Raw genomic sequence first — 19383 nt, forward strand, 5'->3', positions numbered from 1 at the left:
AATGAGCCTGCCAAGTATGTCAACCTAAATTATATATAAATATATTTGTGTGTATATACTTCTGAGACTTCAAAGCACTTCCTGGGGATGCTGCTGGGAAACAATCCAAAGGATGGGCAGCTGCTCAGGAATATGTGAGCCAAAAGAGCACAGAGGAAGATAAAGCAACCTAGTACACTGTTCCTTTCCAGATTAGAGATACTTCAAAAAAATGACCTGGTGATCAGAAAGGGGGACACCTGCTCATGCAAAACTTGTCTTTTAGCCTCCAAACTATTTTCTGCAGATAACCAACACTTCCAGACAGTTGGAAATATGCTTCAAAAGGTGGCAGCAGCTGTGTTCACAAATGATGTAAATTGTGCTAAATGTGTGCTACCATAAGCTTGCCAGATTCTCCAAGATCACTGGTCAGAGGTGATTTTCTAATGGATTAATTCCTTTTATTGTGGTAGGTGAGAGGAAGGGTATTCTCTGTTAGGCCTGGTGGTAAAGGTGCTGACTTATACCTTAAACTAGTGTTAAGTATCCTACCAGAAGTGATTACCTAGTGTTACAAATTAGCCACACAAGTGCTGTGCAACATTTCCTTTGCTTGAGAAAAACCGTTTTTGCTCAGATTTGGTTCCATTTAGTTATATTACATCTGCCACACATTTTTCTAATTTAATATATCAAACCTTTCTGCCAGATAAGTCTGAAGAGAAGTATGTTCAGTTCACCTTGGTAAGCAAAAGTTCTGTGTAAGAAGGTGCTTTATTAAAACCCAGTGTGTTTTAAAGACCTAGGTTCATTCACACATGGATGACTGCAAGATGCCATTTAAAATAGAGTTAATGTCAGTACTCTTTTGACCCATACTTTTGAAATTATTAATTGGAAATTCTGCATGCCAAAATCATGAAATAATAAAATTAAATTAAGTCAGTCTGATGACATAAGCCTTGTGCAGGAAATCTCATTCCATATGTGAGGACAACCCCATATTTTTCAGTTTGCAGTTGCCTTTCTCTGCCTCCAGCCCCCCCCTTCAAAATGGTTATTAGGCAAGTTTAATTTTGGAAGTCAATTTGGGAAAGACAGTAGTTATTCTAAACATACCATTAAAACCCATTCCAGATACTGTTCACAGTCTGTAAGTGCTCAGTCCATGAGAGGGCTGCCCAAGAGCAGAGAGCACAAAGCTGCTGCCTTAGAAGTCTTTGTCTGTTACAATGATTCCCATCAAAATGACATACACCACAAAATCATTCTTTATAAAACTGTTAAGCAGCCATCCACATAAATGAAAGCTTTCAAGAGCTACACTCGACACACATGGAATAAAAGTAACAATTTAACTCACAAATTTTATAATGCCAGAGTAAATGTGCTCCTTAGTCCAAGATAAACAGCCCCACTCTTGGTTCTGAAGAATGCTGATGCTATTCTGCCATCTGTTCCACGTCTTTTGCATTCTAGCTAACTGCATGCCCAACAAGGAATGAGCTGCACCACTAAACTGTCTGCATTTAATAAAAAAAGAGCCTACATGGTTTGCTAAAACTGCTTGTTTTGCTTGGCAAGGCTCTTTTTTCCTTCAAAAAGGAAAAAAGGTAATCTACAAATTAAATTCATCAACAAAGCAATTTACTTGCCATTTTGTTTATGCCTTGTATAAACCTTTGTTTTGCAGATCCCAGATACTTTAAACACAACCACTAAAATCTGAAACCAGATAATGAAACAACAGAACCATTTCTACCACTGAATTTGAAGTAATGTCAGCTTTTTTACTGAGAGGAAAAACTCCATTGAGAATTGCAACTCTTCCCAAAAGTTGTACCTTGTGCACTCCTTTTCCCTCAACATACCCTAGAGAAAGAAATGAATCAGTAAAATTTAGGCAAATTTTTAACATTTAAAAATCCATTTTTACAGTTTGTTTTACTGTGACATATTTTTCCAGATAAAGGTAATTTAAAATTTTGATCAATGTACAGTGAAATCAGTGCAAAGAGGCCCCAAAACACAGGAAGGATTTCACTGAAGCTTTTGCAAAATGAACAAACTGCTTTGGCTGTTTCACGTACAACAATTAAGGCTACAGAACAATTCCAAGGCAGCCACGCTTTCTTAGCATAGCTGGATCAAGTGGAAAGATAAGGCTATTATTTTTACTAATGAGAGAGGAAATTTTATACTGTGGAGCTTTTTATTTACGGATACAGTTTTTTACACAGACTTGCCCCATTCTCTACCCTCTATCTCTGCTATCAATCTCATTCTTTGTACTGGTTATCAGCTTCCCAGAAAATAATTTGGGAGAACAAATACAAACAATCTTGTTTAAAGATGATGGAAAAGGGATTCACGTTGAGACACGCTGACCCCAAAATCTTCCTCCGAATAACTGTTTTCTGGGATAGAATCTGCCTATAAATAAAAGCTGCTCTTCCCAGGCTCGAGACATTCTGCTTTACAGCTGGCACGGCCCTGCACATCACTGAGACTGCAGTGGTCTAAACAGGCTCTGGAACTGTAACAGCAGCATGCCTTTGGTATTTCTGCTTTCCAAGGTTTGTGCTACTTGGAAACACTACCAACAGGTAGTTTCTCTCATAGGTTACTTCCCCAATAAGAATATCAATTACATTCCTGATAAGAATACAAAGGAGCACTAGATTAAGAGCAAGAAAAATAGGCACATCAACAGAAGCACTTTAAATCAGGTTGTTTTTTGGTGCAACATTGTCATGTGTTTATCCTTGCAGATTTTCAGTATCTGTGACAGATTTTAAGGAAAATTTAGATGCCTATTCTTGCACTTTTGAGAGAGTATCTAAAATAAACCACGTTTCCAGCCACTCTAAAATCCAGCCTGTTACACCAAGCTCTTAAATCTTGTGCTGTGCACATTAATAAAAAATCCCAGTGTAGTATGGAATGACTATTATTATGGAAATGTCTATTTTTAAGGAAATACAGATTTACTTACTATTACCATTTGGTATGTAAATGTATTTCCATTATCAAAGATTCTGAGGAACCTTCTCTTCTTACCTGTATTAGGATCTTTTACTACAATGTCAGAAAGCTCAAAGAGTTTGAGAGGCAAGGGCATCTTTCTGTTGGCAGCAATAGTTTTCAGCAGCCCAGGAAGGAGGGTTGTACGTGCCACCTGCAGGACAAACAGAGATGTTGCAAATCAAATACCTTCAAAAATATCTCGTGGTTTGTTTTTTTTTTTTGTCCATTTGTAACAAGAGTTTAAAAGTAGTCAAGTGCAAATACTGCACTTATCTCTTATGTTTAAGCAACTTTGACTGAGAATTATTAAACATGGAAATGTACATTCTCTCCATGTTCTATATACTGCATTTTCTCAGAGAGTTTCTATGTGAGCTTAAGAACCCATACCATTTCACAGGTGCTTGAATTGCAGTGCAGGTAGAAAAATAATACAGAAAGTGAAAAAAATTCACATAAATTTACTCACACATACAAAAGGCAAATTCTAAGTGCAGTTTGGGAAATATTAAGTGTTATCTAAAATGTTATCTTTATACTACAGGAAAATACTATGTAACATTAAGTCATGGGCAACCTGAAATCTATAGAAAATGTGTTCAAAGAACCAAGCAAGAGACAATCACACCTGTGAAAGTATCTGTAAGAACAGTAATGTTTCCTGTGTTTTCCATTCAAACACTTCCTTTGAATTGCACCTTTTTTATTTGTCAGACTAGAAGAGTCTGATTCAGTAAATCTAATGTAAGAGGGGTGGCAGTGACTGTCTGCTCCTTGACTGCAAGTTAAAAGTCATCATTTGCTCAGCCACAGTTACTTCTTATGCTTGGTCATGCAGCATTTCTGTCTATTTATCCTACTTTTCATAACCCATGAACAGTTCCAGCTGCACATTCAGTGTAAAACGGTCCCTGGCATCACCTTGCCACCCTTGCTGGCAGAGGACAGGGGATGGGGAGAGCCATCCTGAGAATCTCATCACAGCTACCATCTAAAGCTGAAAGTTTATAGTGCCTCACAAACAGCGATCCTTCCCAATGTTCAGGGAGGCCTATAGATTTTAAAAGATTGAAGCTATTTTTGCCACAAGGAATTTTCCATCCAGTAATAACCCTGCTTAGGAGCGTTGCAACGGCAGAGGCCTGCCATCTTGCAAGAACAGGAGTCTGAAATTGTATCTGGCTAGAAGGGCTGCCATGTTTTCTCTTTTTGGTCACACTCTATTGTTTGTTGGTGGTACATTCTATACTGCTTGCTGTAATCTGTAATGGTCTAAACAGGTTCCAACAGTGTCTTGCACAACCGCTTATTTGTGGTACCAAGTAAAAGGTGTGCAAAAATTCTGTTCTTGAATCTCAGAGCAGCAGAAGACTGTCATCAATACTAGAGATAAGATGTAGAATGGTATTTTAGAAGCTCAGACAAATCAGATGTACTGAAGAGCTTAAGTGAAAAAACCCACAAATCACAAAATATTAATAGCCCACAGACTTCTGAAACTTTTCAAAACCTTTCTGAAGTGAGTTTACATTTGTATTTCTTAGGCTAGAAAGAAAGAAAAGGCCCTCTAAATTTACCTTCCTTGTACACTAAAGAAAGCATATTAAAAAAAGCAAAACAGCACTCTTGAAATACAAAACTTATGGGTGCACTCTTCGCTATTTTCAGAATTGTTGAGAATACCATACTTGAGCTCTCACTTTCTGCTCTAGCTAAGATCAAATGATCTAGAAAGGGGTATTAAAATACTTCAAGAGCACCACAGAATTGAAAAAAAAAAACCAAACCAAGAGTAACAATGATCAATAATAAAAAAAACCCAACCCAAATGTTTTCTACTCAAAGCTCAGAAAGTTTAGGGATTGCCAAGTCTAATAGTTCCTTTTATGTTGAATAGGTTTTCTAGATGAGGCAGTTGATCAACCATCTGGGATTTCCTGCAGTAAGACTGCTCAATTTTGCCACATTGTGCCACACAGAGCATGGTACTTTGCTTTCTTGAAAAGCTGATAGTATTTCACACTGGAAGAGAGATTTCTCAGTGAAGGAGAAACAGCAGATGACATGTTCAGCACACAAATATACACAAGCTCTTTAATGCAGGAAATGGAGCTTATAGTTTATAAATTTTATTTCGTGTAGGTTCCTTTCCCTCCTTTTTAAATATAGAATCCATGACAATATTGCTTTCAAGATATGAATGATCTCACCTGAAATTCTGCCGTTTTGGGGTTTGCTATGTGCACAGCGTTTGTTGCAGAGATATCCATGCCAAGTTTATCTGCAATATCTTCTTGAGAACACTGAAAATGAGACAAAAACCCATCAAGGTCAAGTAGTTTATTTTAAAAAGACAGTAAGCCAATGATGAAATTTGATATCAAGAATGAATAATGGAATTGTAGCACTGTCCCATAATATATGCTCTCACGTGTAACACTCGTAACACAAATCAAGCCCTAGTCTTAAGACTAAGTAGGCAAACAGATTTATTTACAAATGTTAATTACTAACCAAAATAAAGCTGGGTTTAAAAAAAAAAAAAAAGCTAGTGCCTATTTAGGCTTCTGTCACGGACTGCTGTCATTTATTTTAAAATCAGGCTCAGATTCCACACCCTGACTTGCAGTGGGTGAAGTATTTTGTTCTGAAAATAGCACTTGTAAAGGGACTGGTATCTGTTCTTTCACACAAAGTAAGACAATCCCTTGAGGGAAACTTCCAGAAAGTAAAGCACTGTCTATGAAAAACAGGTCATATGGCCAAGCCTTCAATTTTCAGAGCTGCGTAAGATTCTTGTAGTTTGCTCATGTGTTGGGGTTGGAATGTTTTTAAAGCCCCTATTCTAAAGGTGTATTTTTAAGCTGGTCAGTAAAACAATATGCATTCACTTTATCAGGCTCAGCCAATGTCTGTGCGCATACTGCAATAGATGCTCCGTCTAAGATCCACACTCAGATTTCCAGAATTTACAACTTTATTAAGAGTAATAAGGAAACCAGTAGCAGACTAGGCATGTAATTGAGGATTTGCTTGTGTACTACAGTCTCCCAGAAGTGTTCCCTTTGCACTGGCAGCACACAAAAGGTATGTTGATAGACTAACTGTGAGAAACATGAGCAAATGATACCATCTGAAAAAGTTGATTATTGAATAACAAAAAAATTCCAAATAACACACGGAATGCTGAACTTAGGAGGAGAGAACTGTGTTAAACAGTTTTCAGATGTGTATCTGAACTACAGCATGTTACTGTGATTTAACTAAATGCATTCTGGCTAAACTGGAGCTCCTCACAGAAGGCAACGTTATTGTGTACAAGGGTAATTTGGGGCTCTAACCAAGAAACAGACTGAGTGCATAAATATATAAGCAGTGTTTGTCATATAACACTGGGGTACAGAATTGTAGCCTAAATTATAGTTATCATAGTCATAAGCCTCACACTGGTGTTTTAATAAAGTGCCGGGGACACAGCAGGCTGTGGGTTTCATCCTGCCACAGCAGAAAAAAAATATGAAATGTGATATCATGATACACTGCATGACCTTCAAAAATTCTGCTGTTGCAGCTCATAAAGGTTCTCAGTTGTAGCAATGTAATATATTAAATGTTTCAAGCATATTACCTATTTGGTGCTGAAAAAAACGAACTGTATTAAGAGTAAGGAAAAACTTTATAAGTTTGATTACATGAATTATTTCTTCAACATGGTACTACCACAGGTCTGAATACCTCTGTCAGATATTAGCACTGCAAGAGGTAATACTACTTATTGTCCTGGTTATATAAATGAGTTAATAACCAAATATTAAAATTGGAATATATTTTTCAGAATGAGACCAAATTTTGCTTTTGAAGCTCTGTGAAATCTGAAGGTATTAAAATTTTATTTAGTCCATTTATATTACCAAATTTGATAGCAATAGCTGAACTTTTCAACTACCAGAAGTGTTTTAGGAGCCTGAAATGCTGCATCTTAAAATATTTGAGTAAATTATCAAAAAAATAATCTGTGAGCAGATCATTCTCTCTTTTAGGAGATTGTGTACTTTGAAGGATTTTTACCTCTGGCCATCTAGTAAGTTTTTAGGTTCAGGAAGAAGTTGAGAAATTCCACAGAGATTTTAATAGACTATGTGATGGTAGCTCCCCATATGCTAAAATGTACACAAATTGGACATTTAGGCAAAGGCTTTGAGCAGATCTTGCAATAGAAAGGATTTTTAAAAATGTGTAATATATTTTCAATAGCTGACTATGCCAGTCTCCACGTATGGACAGTTACCTTACACGTTTGGAAGGCATGGGAGCGTACTTAACTTTTTTGGTTTTAATCGTAGATCTCTGACAGGTTCTCTGATCCAGTTCACAGCTAAAGGGTATAAGCAAGTGGCCATGATAAAGATGTTTCCTACCATACATTCTATTGTAGCACAACAACCCTGTTGTATAATTTCCACAGTACAAATTATGTCAGCTGTTAGAACAAGAGTGGCACTTGCTGCTGCAGAGTCCTAATTTTTGGTCAAAGACTATTGGCATGGCTGTAATAATACCTAAAACCAGCGATAACAAATGTAGATAAAAAATATACAATTTTTATCTATCTATCTACTTGTTACCTATATTCAAAACCCTACCTGTGGTGACATTTACAGAGGATGTCCCCTTAGGGTCCGTGAATTGTAGCTTTTTAATGGGTATTCTTAAAATAAACTCTTTGCAGACTGAATTATCTAATGCAAGGAACCGTGGGCAAGTGACTATACTAAAGAAAAATATAGAACCAGGGAAATCTCAATACACTGTAGTAATACCCACCAGCAAGTACTAAATGTTCATGTTGGTTTTCCAGATTATTGAACTATGATGAATTTCACATCTGGTGACCAAAGTCTTGAGAGAGATTTGCTATCTTACAATTTCATCCTGTCAAGTTAAACTAAAACCAGTCTTCTTCAGTAGTTATTTCCTTCTCTATACTTAGAACTAAATGCCACATTAACAGTGACTCATTTCATTTTTCTGACCTACAAACTCACCAAATACTATACTATGATTCCAAAGCCCTAGTAAGCAATCAGCTGCCAAAACAGTACTGGGTGATACTGGTACGTTTATACAACATATCCTCAGACCATCCTCTGCAGTTTTGATTGCATCACTGTTCCAACATGCGACTGAAAAGAACATGAAATCAATGTAATATACCAGGGCAAAAGTGAGTGCTTCAGTGAATCCAGCAGCTGCCAAGTCCAGTCTCAGAAGTTCTGCGAGCTTATTGAGGGGGAGCTAAAATGAAACAAAACAGTTTTCAGCTTCCATCTAAAAGCATTTTGCTATTCTTTCCTGAGGTGGTTCTGCCTGTTACATGATGGTGAATTCACTAAGGAGGGAATGCTCATGTGCTTAAAATTTTTGAAAGCATTAGCCAGCTGCCCTTAGGCTTGCCTGAGGAAATGAATCTCCCAGTTAGAGATTTAGTACGGGCTCCCTACTTAAACCCTGTCTTTTTTCAAGTACCAGCAACCACTGGTCTTAGGCTTATTCAAATCAGTGGGGCATCTGTTTTGTATCCCATCCATGGTAAATACTTCTCAAGGCAAAGCATGTCAAAATATTTAATTCCTAGGTTCTGTTTTCCCCAAAGCCCTTCTGGCATGCAGCAGTCATTTACTGACAACAGAGCATTCATTTGAAGGGGCAATCTTACTTGATTAGCTATGGTGTACGTTTTCGGAATCACCATCTGAATGTTGTTATAACCATAAGCTATTGCTGCATCTTCTACGATATCACAGGCATGGATAATGTCTGCTCTGGTAGGAGGGATTTCAACCTCTATATGGTTCCCATTCCCTGTGACGTGTGACTTCAAACACATCCTAGTCAGCAGCTTTGCCAGGCTTGATGGAGTTTCCCTGAAACAAAACAAGAGAGTGGTAATTTATGGATTTTGCACTGTATTGACTGGCTTTGTAAAGTAATCAATGTTCCTTCTGCATTGCCTCATATCCTGAAGAATCTGCAAGTGCTTTATGGACTGTACACAGTCTTAGCATTCAAACAGAACCAGCTCAGATTCTCACTCATGAGATGGCCATTTTTCTTCATAACAGTTGTGTGAAGCCGTGAAGAATCATTCCCTGAAAGCAGGGGAAGAATTAGAGTCGATCTAATTACCCAAGATAACCCCTGAATTTTTGATAAATTAAAAAAAATCACATAGTCTAAACATTTTTAAAACAATGCAATAATCAATGTCTTCTAGTACCTTTGTCATGGTTAACATAAACTATGTTTTCATTAGCAGTAACCCACCTGATTCCTATTTTCTTGTTAATGTATTCAGGTTTCACCTTCTCTGTTCGATAAGCCAGCTCCTAAAAAAAAAGACAAAGATTTTAAGCATACACCGTGCCTCCATTTCTACCTAAGAGGATTCAGTCTTAGTAATCTAGCTTCTAATTGCTATACTAAAATGACACCCACAGAAGACAAATGTGGAATATTAGACTAAATTTAGCATTCTAAAGTTAACAGGATTGTTGAAAATATACTCTAGTATGTGATGCAAAAGCTGTTCTTGGTTAAGCTGGAAGGGTGAATGCAGCATGAAATCCCCATTATTGAAACTTCCGATAATTTCTGATATATGCGAGCAACAGAGTCACTGAAAGTTTCTGGTGACCAGTTCATCCTAAGTCAAAGCCCTAAAGCACAGAATGGTCATGCATGAGATCTCACGGTCTTGTACAGATCAAATGACTTTTAGGATGAAAAAGAAAGAAAACTTTCTATTTCTTTATTGGCACACAAATACCTTCCAGTATTTTACTTAGCAAGTGTGCAACATATTTAAGGAAGTTATTTTGTATGTATATAAGTATTTCATGTGTTTCTAAACTTATTGATATACAAATGCTTAAAAACCATAGCATCTGAAACTTTGGGGATTTTTTTTTCTCTATTTTATCTAGGGAAGCTGCTTAGGTTACTGGAGAAATTTCTATTTTGTTGGCTATCTTTTCAGGATTTTACATCTTTCCTCTGGTGATTAAAACTGACATTGTGAAAAGAAAAAGCTAAAATGACACTAGAAAACCTCTCAGCAAAAAAAAGTCTGTACTTGCTTGATATATCCGATTTTATGAACTCAACCAGATCTGTCTTCAGTTACTTTCAGGAAACAGGAGGAACTGCTTTCTTTATACTTATTAAGAGAATAAAAATGTAAGACTCCATTACTGCAAAGAGGTCTGTCTGGGGCTCTGAACTGCACCTGAAGTCAACATTCGGCCTTATAGACCTTTACATAGTTGGTGTCTGTAAAGTGAAAGACTGAAAAATGCAGTGTTACAAGGTTATTTTAACTGAAGGGCATTAAAGCTTCCAGATCTGATAAGTACATTATGCTGAGGCTGATTTCAGTTGTCCATAGGCTTTAAGGCTGAAGGACCTCTTCCTGCATTAATTTTTCCCGATTTGGAACATGTAGGTTTTAAAAGCTTTAGACACAGATTATGACCTTTGATTGCAATCTTTACTTGTTTCTGAAAGAGTTCCTATCACATGCACTCTAAACCATAATAGTGTCTTTTTAACCTCATCATAATTCAGTGGAGCTTCAGAATGAGTTTCCTAGACAAGGAGAAGCTGGAGCTGGAGTTATTTTTTGTGGGGTTAGAGAAGGCTCTAACCCCACAATACAGAGGGTTGTGTATACACAACCTACTAATACAGAGAGAGTGCCAAGCTGGGTCTTTACACTACACCCCAGAACCAGCACATGCTGCCACTGCAGGAAAAAACCACAATGTCACTCTTACTAGACTTTGTGTAAATAAAGCCCTCTCCCTAAGGACACAGATATATCCTAATGCTGTGCTTACCGGATAGATGTGGGTCTTCCCATTGGGATAAACCACTTCTGCTGCTTCAACACTGAGAGAGACAGAAAAATATAAGTAAAAATGTTTTTAACACATGGCCCAAATATAATGTCTCTCTGTCTGGAGATTTATACTCACGTGAATGGCTTCTCACAATATTCACTGAACATTGTGACTATAATATCAAGAACAATTTTTGCCTACAAAACAAACATAAAAATCACATTGAAATCTGCCATCTACTGTGTTCAAGTAGACAAAATATCTTAACAAAGAAACAGGGAAAATATCTCATCTTACACCCTCTTCATTCTATTCTATTTAATAATCACCAATTTCCCAGCAGTGTAGAACACTAGATCGAATTTTAAAAAACATATTCCTTCTGATGAAGACATTTGTGCAAAACTTGAAAATCTTTGGTTTTCAATGTTCTGAAGGAATTGTGTATCTTTTCTAAACTCTGTTCTTTAGAAACACAGGGGGTTTATTACTATTTGGAGCTGGGTCTTCCTAACTCTCTGTCTTAGTAGTCATTTTACTAAAGTTCAAGTGAGAATGGAGAGGTTGAAGGACTGTGCATTGTTTAGCAATACATTATCAAATAATCTTGGGTTTTTGGTTATTTTTGTTTTACTGTTAATATTTTAAGAGATTAGTATAATGGAACATAATAATGAGATTCAGATGAACGTCTCAATCTACAAAGGGTTTTTTTTTGATGCCTAACAGTGTAATTTCCTTCATGTAAACAGAACAACACTATATTTATTTTTACTATCAAGACAAGCATTAGCAAGAAACAGTTATTTATTAGTTTGTTTAGAAGCCACTTCCCAACATGTAAATTTATTTGTGTTGTTAACATGTCATTATGTAGTAGGGTAAGTTAAAAGCAGTTTTGCTCTTAAGCATCAAGTTACACACTTTTGGGAAACTATCAATGAATGCACAACTTATATTCAAGAACAGGAAATTATAACTCCTAGGCTTTCATGCTTCAGCTTTGAGTTACAGAATTTGCATACGGAAAGACTTGAATTTAGCAATTATTTGTAAAGCATCCCTGCTTGAAAAAGATAACTAAGTAGAAAAATTGTTTACTTTTTTCCCTCAGCCCAAATTTTCAGTAGAAGACAAAATGAATCTTTACAAAGAGTATTCTGCCAAAACAGGCAGTCTTAGTAAATTTTACTCTTTTCAAAGTCTTTCAGATTTAGAAAAAGTGTTTGACAAGGACAAACAGTCTCTAATTTACTTGAATTATTTTCTCATACAAGCTGAACACTTAGTGTCAACATAAAGATACAGTAAAATCAAAATTCAGTGGAAACACAATGCTATCTATAGAGCAAGCCTGAAACTGTGTCAAGGGAATTCCACAGTCCTACAACTTTTGTATTGGAAGGTTGGCTCCATACAGGAAATGCTGTGTTGTTGTAGGTCTTTGTATTGGAGCTCTATTATCCAAAGGGAAAACAATTATATTAATGCATATTAAAAGCTGGAAAGATTTACCTTCGTAATATCTGTGCCTGTACATTCAATAAACACATTTCTGGTATTTAGGCTTATTTTTGTATGATCTCCTAAAACATGTGAAAACAAAAACATGTTAAGAAATATTAGTTTTATTGCAGTAACACTGATACTCATTTTGTGTTAGAAAGATCACTGTCATCTTCCACAGCTTTAAAAAAAACACTGTCTACTGCACCAACATTCAGAGCTGTTGGCAGAATAGCAGTTCTTTTCATTTTTTAATTTAAGAATCAAATAAAAGGAAGAAGACAGAACAGACACTCTGACTGGGTTATGCTTTACACTGCAAGAGACAGGCATCTACAGGTATCCTGGCACTCAGCTGGAAAGCCAGCTAACAGAACAGTGGCCATCTGCTGTTTAGGAAAGGGCTCTGCACTGCCACAGCAACCCATCTTCCCTCGGTTTAGTCTCACATTTGCATCAGATGTGTGATGTATCATTTCCTTGGGCAGGAATAAATGAAATGGTTTTAAAAAAAGTGATTTAGACTAATGACTATCAATAGCCATTTTGTGATGTCCTGACACTGTCTGCTGATACACTACACGTTGCTCTACGGTTGTGATTTAGGTCCTCTATGGGTCTCTTCTAGGCATGAATTTGCTTTGTGTGTACTGGGAGTTATGATGTGCGCATTGAAGCGCATCCCTGGTGCACTCAAAATTTTTCTTTAGTGTCTCTTTTGAAAACTGGATGCAAAGTCCCCCAGTAGCTGGTTCCCTACAAAAGTGGGGTTTGTTAGTAAGCCACAAGCAATCTGGAGCAGCTGTACAGAGATCTCATTCTGCCTGTTAGGTACGGATGGGCGGTGCACACCTGGAGTGAATTCCATTGCTGGGAATCATGCAGGAATGGGTGTGCACAGTCCTAGAACTGTTGTGGGATCATGCCAAATCCAACCTCTTTGTCCTTTCTGCCTTTCCTTGCACCATTCATTAATGAACGTGCACCGCACCAGAGGCAAAAGAAAGCATTTGGATATACATGGGAATTCCTGCTTCCTTTGTTTGACCCTGACTTAGCTTCTCTGGTTTAGTTTCCTATCTGAGAAACTAGGTCACAGATAGACTGGAAGGTAGGTGCACCAGAGATCTCAGGACTGAGGGATCTTGTACTCCCTTATAGCTGTGCTGTGTCTCTTTGCTGATGGAATGTATTCAGCATCTCTGGACTTGCTTCAAAGCAAATACAACCCTTCACTTCAGTGCTTGTAGATAATCCAAACAACCCATACAGATGTTTACATTGCACTATCTGTTTAAAAAGGACCTCTAACCTGGAAGCCTCTCTTAGATACTGTTCTCTAAAGCACAGGAGGGTGCTAAATTTAGCTCAACCTTTTTAATTGATAAAATATAAACAATATGCTGTGCTTATACATGGAACACACCCAAGCTGGAATGAGCCTAACAAAGAAGGATCAGGCACAGTGGTTGACACCACCTTCAATTCAGAACAGTTTTTGTTACCAGTTCCTGCCAGAGAGTTTGAGCTGCCTTTTAAGAAGATTTGGGTTAGCTGGATAAAGGTCTATTAGGAAGCATACATCCAAAGAGATTATCACTGCAGATCCATTGGTCAGTGTAGGAAAATTTACTGATTCCTGACATATATTTCAGTATATAGGTATAACGAAATATCTTTCTTAAAGAAGTAATTCTTGTTATGCCATTAGACGGCTTCAATAAATGTAGTTCTCAAAAATCACCCACAGTTTCTTTTGCATTCAGAGGAAACCCATGTTTAGAAACAATGCAAAAGAAGTCTAGACCAATTTATTATTTTTAAGCCATTAAACTCTCGGGAAATCACTTGTGTGATAGCAATAGGGTCCATAAAAACTAGTTCACATTGCTGGTAAGTTCCCTGCTGTGACCTCATAAAATGGAATACAAAGTTGCAGTTACCAGTTACAGTTATCAGTTTACAAAATAACCTCTTGCAGGCTTCTTCTAGCTAAACAAAATGCTTTCCTAACAGAAGTTCCTGTCACAAGGTACTTCGTTGAGTTGCAGAAGGGTATGAGAAGCTAAATGCAGAGGTTTGCAGTAGGACTTTTACATCCTTCTGATGAAGATGAGAAAAAGGAACACTAGCTGCCTAGGGAGGGAGCAAAAATGTGACTACCTTTAAACTGAAAGAAGGAAAGAAGACTATATGAAATTGTGAGTGAATCAGTTAAGAAAACATAATAATCCCTATTACACATCAGTGTTTCTGTCAGACATGAATTCACGCACAAAACAGCAGTAACAGTACAAAGCAGTCACAAATTAATCTTACCATTGATGATTGGTGGCATGGACAGAACAACCCCATTGCTGTCATAAATGACAGGGTAACGTGGCTTGTTTTCAATCAGGTGCAAATAGTGCCGAAGGTGGCTGTCAGTCTGGAGAAACAAAGCACAGCCTGAATTTCACTTCAGCTCACAGGTGAACTTCCACAGAGCCACAATCCTTTGCCGAGTGATTAAGGGGAATTTTGAAGGTGGGAAGAATTGGGTTAGAATTAGGTATTTTACTAGCAAAGGGTGTTTGCTCCCAGCAGCAGGAAAAGCTTGAAATGAGAGAACTGCATTTTTGGTTTTCTTCAGAAGTACTGAAGATTATTTAAGGATTCTCTCAAACATGCATAGTCTATGCAGTCCAAATGACACCCCTGTTCAACACAGCAGACAAACATTGCCAATATCCTTACTCTACAGGAACTCTACTTAAAAGTGATAAAAATTAGCACTACAATACTTTTAGTTATAAATTGCAGGATACTGACACATTTATACCTAAATTTGATTCAAATTTTACATTTGTTCTAATGACATAGGTATGTCCTGTACCAAAAAATTTCCTTTTAGTCTCTCTTGCTTCTGAGCTCTCTTACTCTTTAGTCAGAGATACTTGAGGATTTGTCTCTATGGCCAGTACGTGTTCCAGCAGAGCTGTGTATTGTAATGACAGTGATAAATAGTAGCATTTTCAAATACTGTCATTGGAACTGGCCCACAAAACACTGTCAAATCAGACCTGATAGAATCTTTTCCTAGCATTTGCCTGGTTTCATCAGGATGCTGGGCCAGGAGCAGTGCCAGACTTTACTTGATAAATCAGAAACTTACTACCAAACCCACTATTCTAAGAGTTGCTCTAAGCCCCAAATGTATCTTTCACAAACAATGAAAATAAAATATTACCATGCATTTCTCATGATAAGCAAAATACGGAATGTTCACTGGCTGTGAAGCTACGGAAGATAACTGTGTTTTATTTGTAGGAACAACTTTTAATAGCAAGGTTATGAGAGATATTTAGCCTTGGAAATTTATCTTCCTACATTTAGTGCAACAAGTCTGAAAAATCTCACTTACCCTATACAGATCCATAATTTGTGAGGCTGTGTACTCCTTGGATTGATTCAAGGGCTTAAATTTAATTTCAGAAGGTGCTTTGGCTGTAAAAGTAAATGGACCCGAGATGGTGTCCAAGTCATGGGTACCTATTGCTACTAACGCTCTTTTCCTAGAAAGAAAGAAGGCAAAATAATGTTTTTACTAGTAATACTTGGAGTTTCTTAGAGTATGATGCTTTACACTTCTATGCATTCACAGAGCTTACTGAAAAAGTAGACAGATAATTTTGTGAAGCCTAGAAATTATTTCACTAATAACATTTTAATAAATATTATTACAAACTACAACACTAGCCAAGACAAATCCAATGGGAATGTTGCTAAACACTTCTGTCTGAGCTGTTGCATGATCTAAAACAGCTATTTATGCTGAACAATATTAGCAGCAGACAGAACAGGTAAAGAAATGAGAAGGATCAAGAGAGGTGCTAGAGAAGATTTTCCTTGCCATAACCGTAACACCTCTCTGCAATGGGGACGTGCAGTCTCATCATGTGATAAAAAGATACACAGGCACTATGCACTACTTTAAATTTGAGCACTAACCTGCAAATATTTTGGTGCAGTTTCTCTTGGAGGTCAATGAAACTGTCGTAACGGTCCTTGGTAAAAGTTATATTTCGGATGACGGCAGCTACAGCATGAGGCCGGATCTGGGCAGTCTGCAATTTACAACAGCAGCATGCACATTTCAAGTGAGCATCTGAAACTTTGATTTGATCTGCTAATAGGTTCACCCAAAACAATTTGTCTATTGTTCCTCCCACTCCTCTTTCCTAAGAATAGATCACAACGAGCAGAGATATTTAAATTTCTTTAGCTCTTGCTCTGCACACAAGATTTCCAGTCTCACTGCTCTTACAAAATCATACTGATATGGATCTTGCTGCTTCAGCAACTCTCAATACATTTACAAAGGTGCAGTAAACACTTTTACCTGTTCAGTGATAATCAGCCTCTGACCTTCACCCTCAGCTGGTATTATCTTTTCATATCTAGGGAGATTTATCCTAAAACAACAACAGAAGTAAGTCTGTAGCTGAAATGCAGGAAACTCTAGAAATGTAGCAGCAATTATATGTAGAAAACTTTCTTGGTAATGTTTCTTGGCATGTAATTAGTTAACTGTGCAAAACTTGTTTTTTATGGGATGGTAAACAGATTACTGAACTAGAAAGGAAGAACTCAACAAGTTATTGCAGAAAAGTGAAATAAATTATTTGGTTTGGTATTTATTACAAAGGATCACCAGAAAGCTTCTCTGCAGAAGCTCTTTACAGAGGACAAGTCTCAAATAGAATAGCAATTGAAAACTTTTTAGAACAGATCCAAAACCCAATAGCACTCTAGTCTAGTCTTTTAAAGTTATGCAATAGATCCTCTCCGGAGGAACATCTGAAGCATCTGATCTATACATCAAATCATACTCAAATCCAAGCAAGTAGGAAGTTCTGTTTGCTGACCAGAAATGGCCCCATATTTCAACAAATAACAAATGCCAAAGAAATCTCACAACTCTGCCTTACCTTTCCTTAAAGACCTGCAGTCCTCGGACCAATCCTTCCAGGCAAAGCAGATCATAACGGTTGGCAGGAACATCAATTTTATAGAGAATGACATCAGATGCACCCTTTGCCTTTTCTTCACCTTTTTCTTTACTTATAATGTCCTTCTCAGATGTCTGAAATTAAGCAAAAATGTGGTTTTAACCTGATATATCTTAACGCTGACACGAGTATGACTGTGATATGACAGGAGAAACTGTTTTAATTAGAAGTTTAACAGTGTAATTTGCATCTATACAGCAAATGGATACACCAAATATGAGAAATTACATAAGACCTCAAACTCAGAAACTGTAAAACAGTGTACCAAAGGAAAAATTCAGTATTAAAATTTTAAGAAAAGAGATTAGAGAAGCAAGAACCTCCAGGCTGTCAGATCCCAGGAGAGATCTGAGACCTTACTTTTGGCAATAGATTGGCAAATGACTTGTCATAATCAAGTTTATTCTGAAATTAAGCATAACATATGATGTTCAGATGTCTTTTGATAAATGTCATTAAAAAGCCAATAAATTAAAATTAAAAGGTAAAACCAAAACAGGTCTACTTGAACAAGATTTGCATGGATAGTTATCAGGGCTAGCAAATCTCCACAAGTACAGAATCTAAATCAAAACGTTAAATATAAATTAGTTACAACTCAGCTAACAATGTCCAGAACAAATATATTTTTTGTGGATATTGCACAGACGACTGCATATCAAACAAAACCAAACAGATCTTGTAAAATATAATCAATACGTGGTCTATGGCCATATTTATGCTGCTAAATAAAAAGGGGCCTGAGACTGAAGATCAAGTGGCACGGAGTGCTGACCTCCAGAAAGTACAGCACTATGCCATCTTGGAGTCTCTTGTTTCCAAGGCAGTAACTTTTGCATATCTGAGGAGTTTTTTTCATATTCAAAACACCTGTGTTAGTACAGTCCATTATAACACTCTACCAGGGGATATGCTGGAAATAACGCTATACAAACTCTTACCAAATAGAAAGCAACAAATAAAAACGTTACTTACAATTTCATCAAGCTCCAAACCAAACTCAAAACAAAGCTCATCAAATTCTTCATCCGCTGTGAAGGAAGAAGGTGAATTTTGATTAATAAGCAGATCTCAGACCTAATTTTGTGTGTGTGTGTTTGGAATGTTTTCAAACAAGATAACAAATGCTATTTTAAAGAAAAAAGGAAAAAGTAATTTAAAGAATTTTCCTTATATTTCCATCTGAGTAGCAGCTTCTCTAGTACGTATTCAATTTATTGATATGGTATTCTTACAGTCACAAGGGAGGGCTTCTGAGCCTTGGAGTTCAGGTCATCAGCCACGTTTGTCAGAGCAACTCTGGCCTGAACAGACAATGAAAACAGGAGGGAATAACTGGGCAGCTTCTGCCAACTGCTCCTATCTAATCAGTCAGGTTGTTCTACAGAGGTTGCATCAACTGCGTTGTAACAAGTCAGTAACACAGCCCTGATCTGACAATGGAGATTTGCACCGGGCTGTCTGAAGAGCCACAGCTCCTGCCTAGTCTAAACCACTGCACGTCCCTCAATGCTGCTTCAGCCGAACAGTTATTAAATTTGTTTCCTGAGTCAGGAAGGAAGGACTGAATAAACCCACGCTATTCACTGCTCGCTTTGCCTTCTCCCACCTCTTCTCTCTCCTTCTTGATTTAACCAGATCCTAAAACAGACAGTGAAACTCCAACCAGAAACCGCCATTTCCCGAGAGATTCGGGCTCAAGCAGTGCGTGTGGGGGCAATGGGCTGAAGGGGCCAGGGATAACACATGGCTGTGCCTGGCGTGCCATGGGCTGGGGAGGAGCAGGCGGCAGGGGAGCCACCGGCGGACTGAGGCCTGGGCTTCCCCGAGGGTCCCAGTGCAGCCCCGGGACATGGGACACGCGGAGCGCGGAGGGTGCGGCCGGCGGGACCGTGCGCGCTCAAGGCTTCGCCCCGGCC

General features: G+C 37.7%; 1 protein-coding gene across 1 annotated transcript in view; it reads right to left on the reverse strand.

The window, feature by feature from the left end:
• FARSB (phenylalanyl-tRNA synthetase beta subunit) overlaps window positions 1-19143 on the reverse strand; it is a 36713-nt gene extending 17570 nt beyond the window's left edge. Inside the window, exons 1-15 of the mRNA XM_017728727.1 lie at window positions 19074-19143; window positions 18440-18534; window positions 17384-17538; window positions 16795-16867; window positions 16404-16519; window positions 15817-15967; window positions 14733-14841; window positions 12423-12493; window positions 11043-11104; window positions 10905-10956; window positions 9334-9395; window positions 8726-8933; window positions 8224-8304; window positions 5220-5312; window positions 3043-3160 (exon numbers count right to left, since the gene is read on the reverse strand). Coding sequence (XP_017584216.1) covers window positions 3043-3160; window positions 5220-5312; window positions 8224-8304; window positions 8726-8933; window positions 9334-9395; window positions 10905-10956; window positions 11043-11104; window positions 12423-12493; window positions 14733-14841; window positions 15817-15967; window positions 16404-16519; window positions 16795-16867; window positions 17384-17538; window positions 18440-18534; window positions 19074-19143 — 1516 coding nt within the window. The remainder of the gene's footprint in view (window positions 1-3042; window positions 3161-5219; window positions 5313-8223; window positions 8305-8725; window positions 8934-9333; window positions 9396-10904; window positions 10957-11042; window positions 11105-12422; window positions 12494-14732; window positions 14842-15816; window positions 15968-16403; window positions 16520-16794; window positions 16868-17383; window positions 17539-18439; window positions 18535-19073) is intronic.
• Window positions 19144-19383: the final 240 nt, after the last annotated feature.

The sequence above is a fragment of the Corvus brachyrhynchos genome, unplaced genomic scaffold (assembly GCF_000691975.1).
Source record: "Corvus brachyrhynchos isolate BGI_N302 unplaced genomic scaffold, ASM69197v1 scaffold223, whole genome shotgun sequence".
Classification (NCBI taxonomy): Eukaryota; Metazoa; Chordata; class Aves; order Passeriformes; family Corvidae; genus Corvus; species Corvus brachyrhynchos.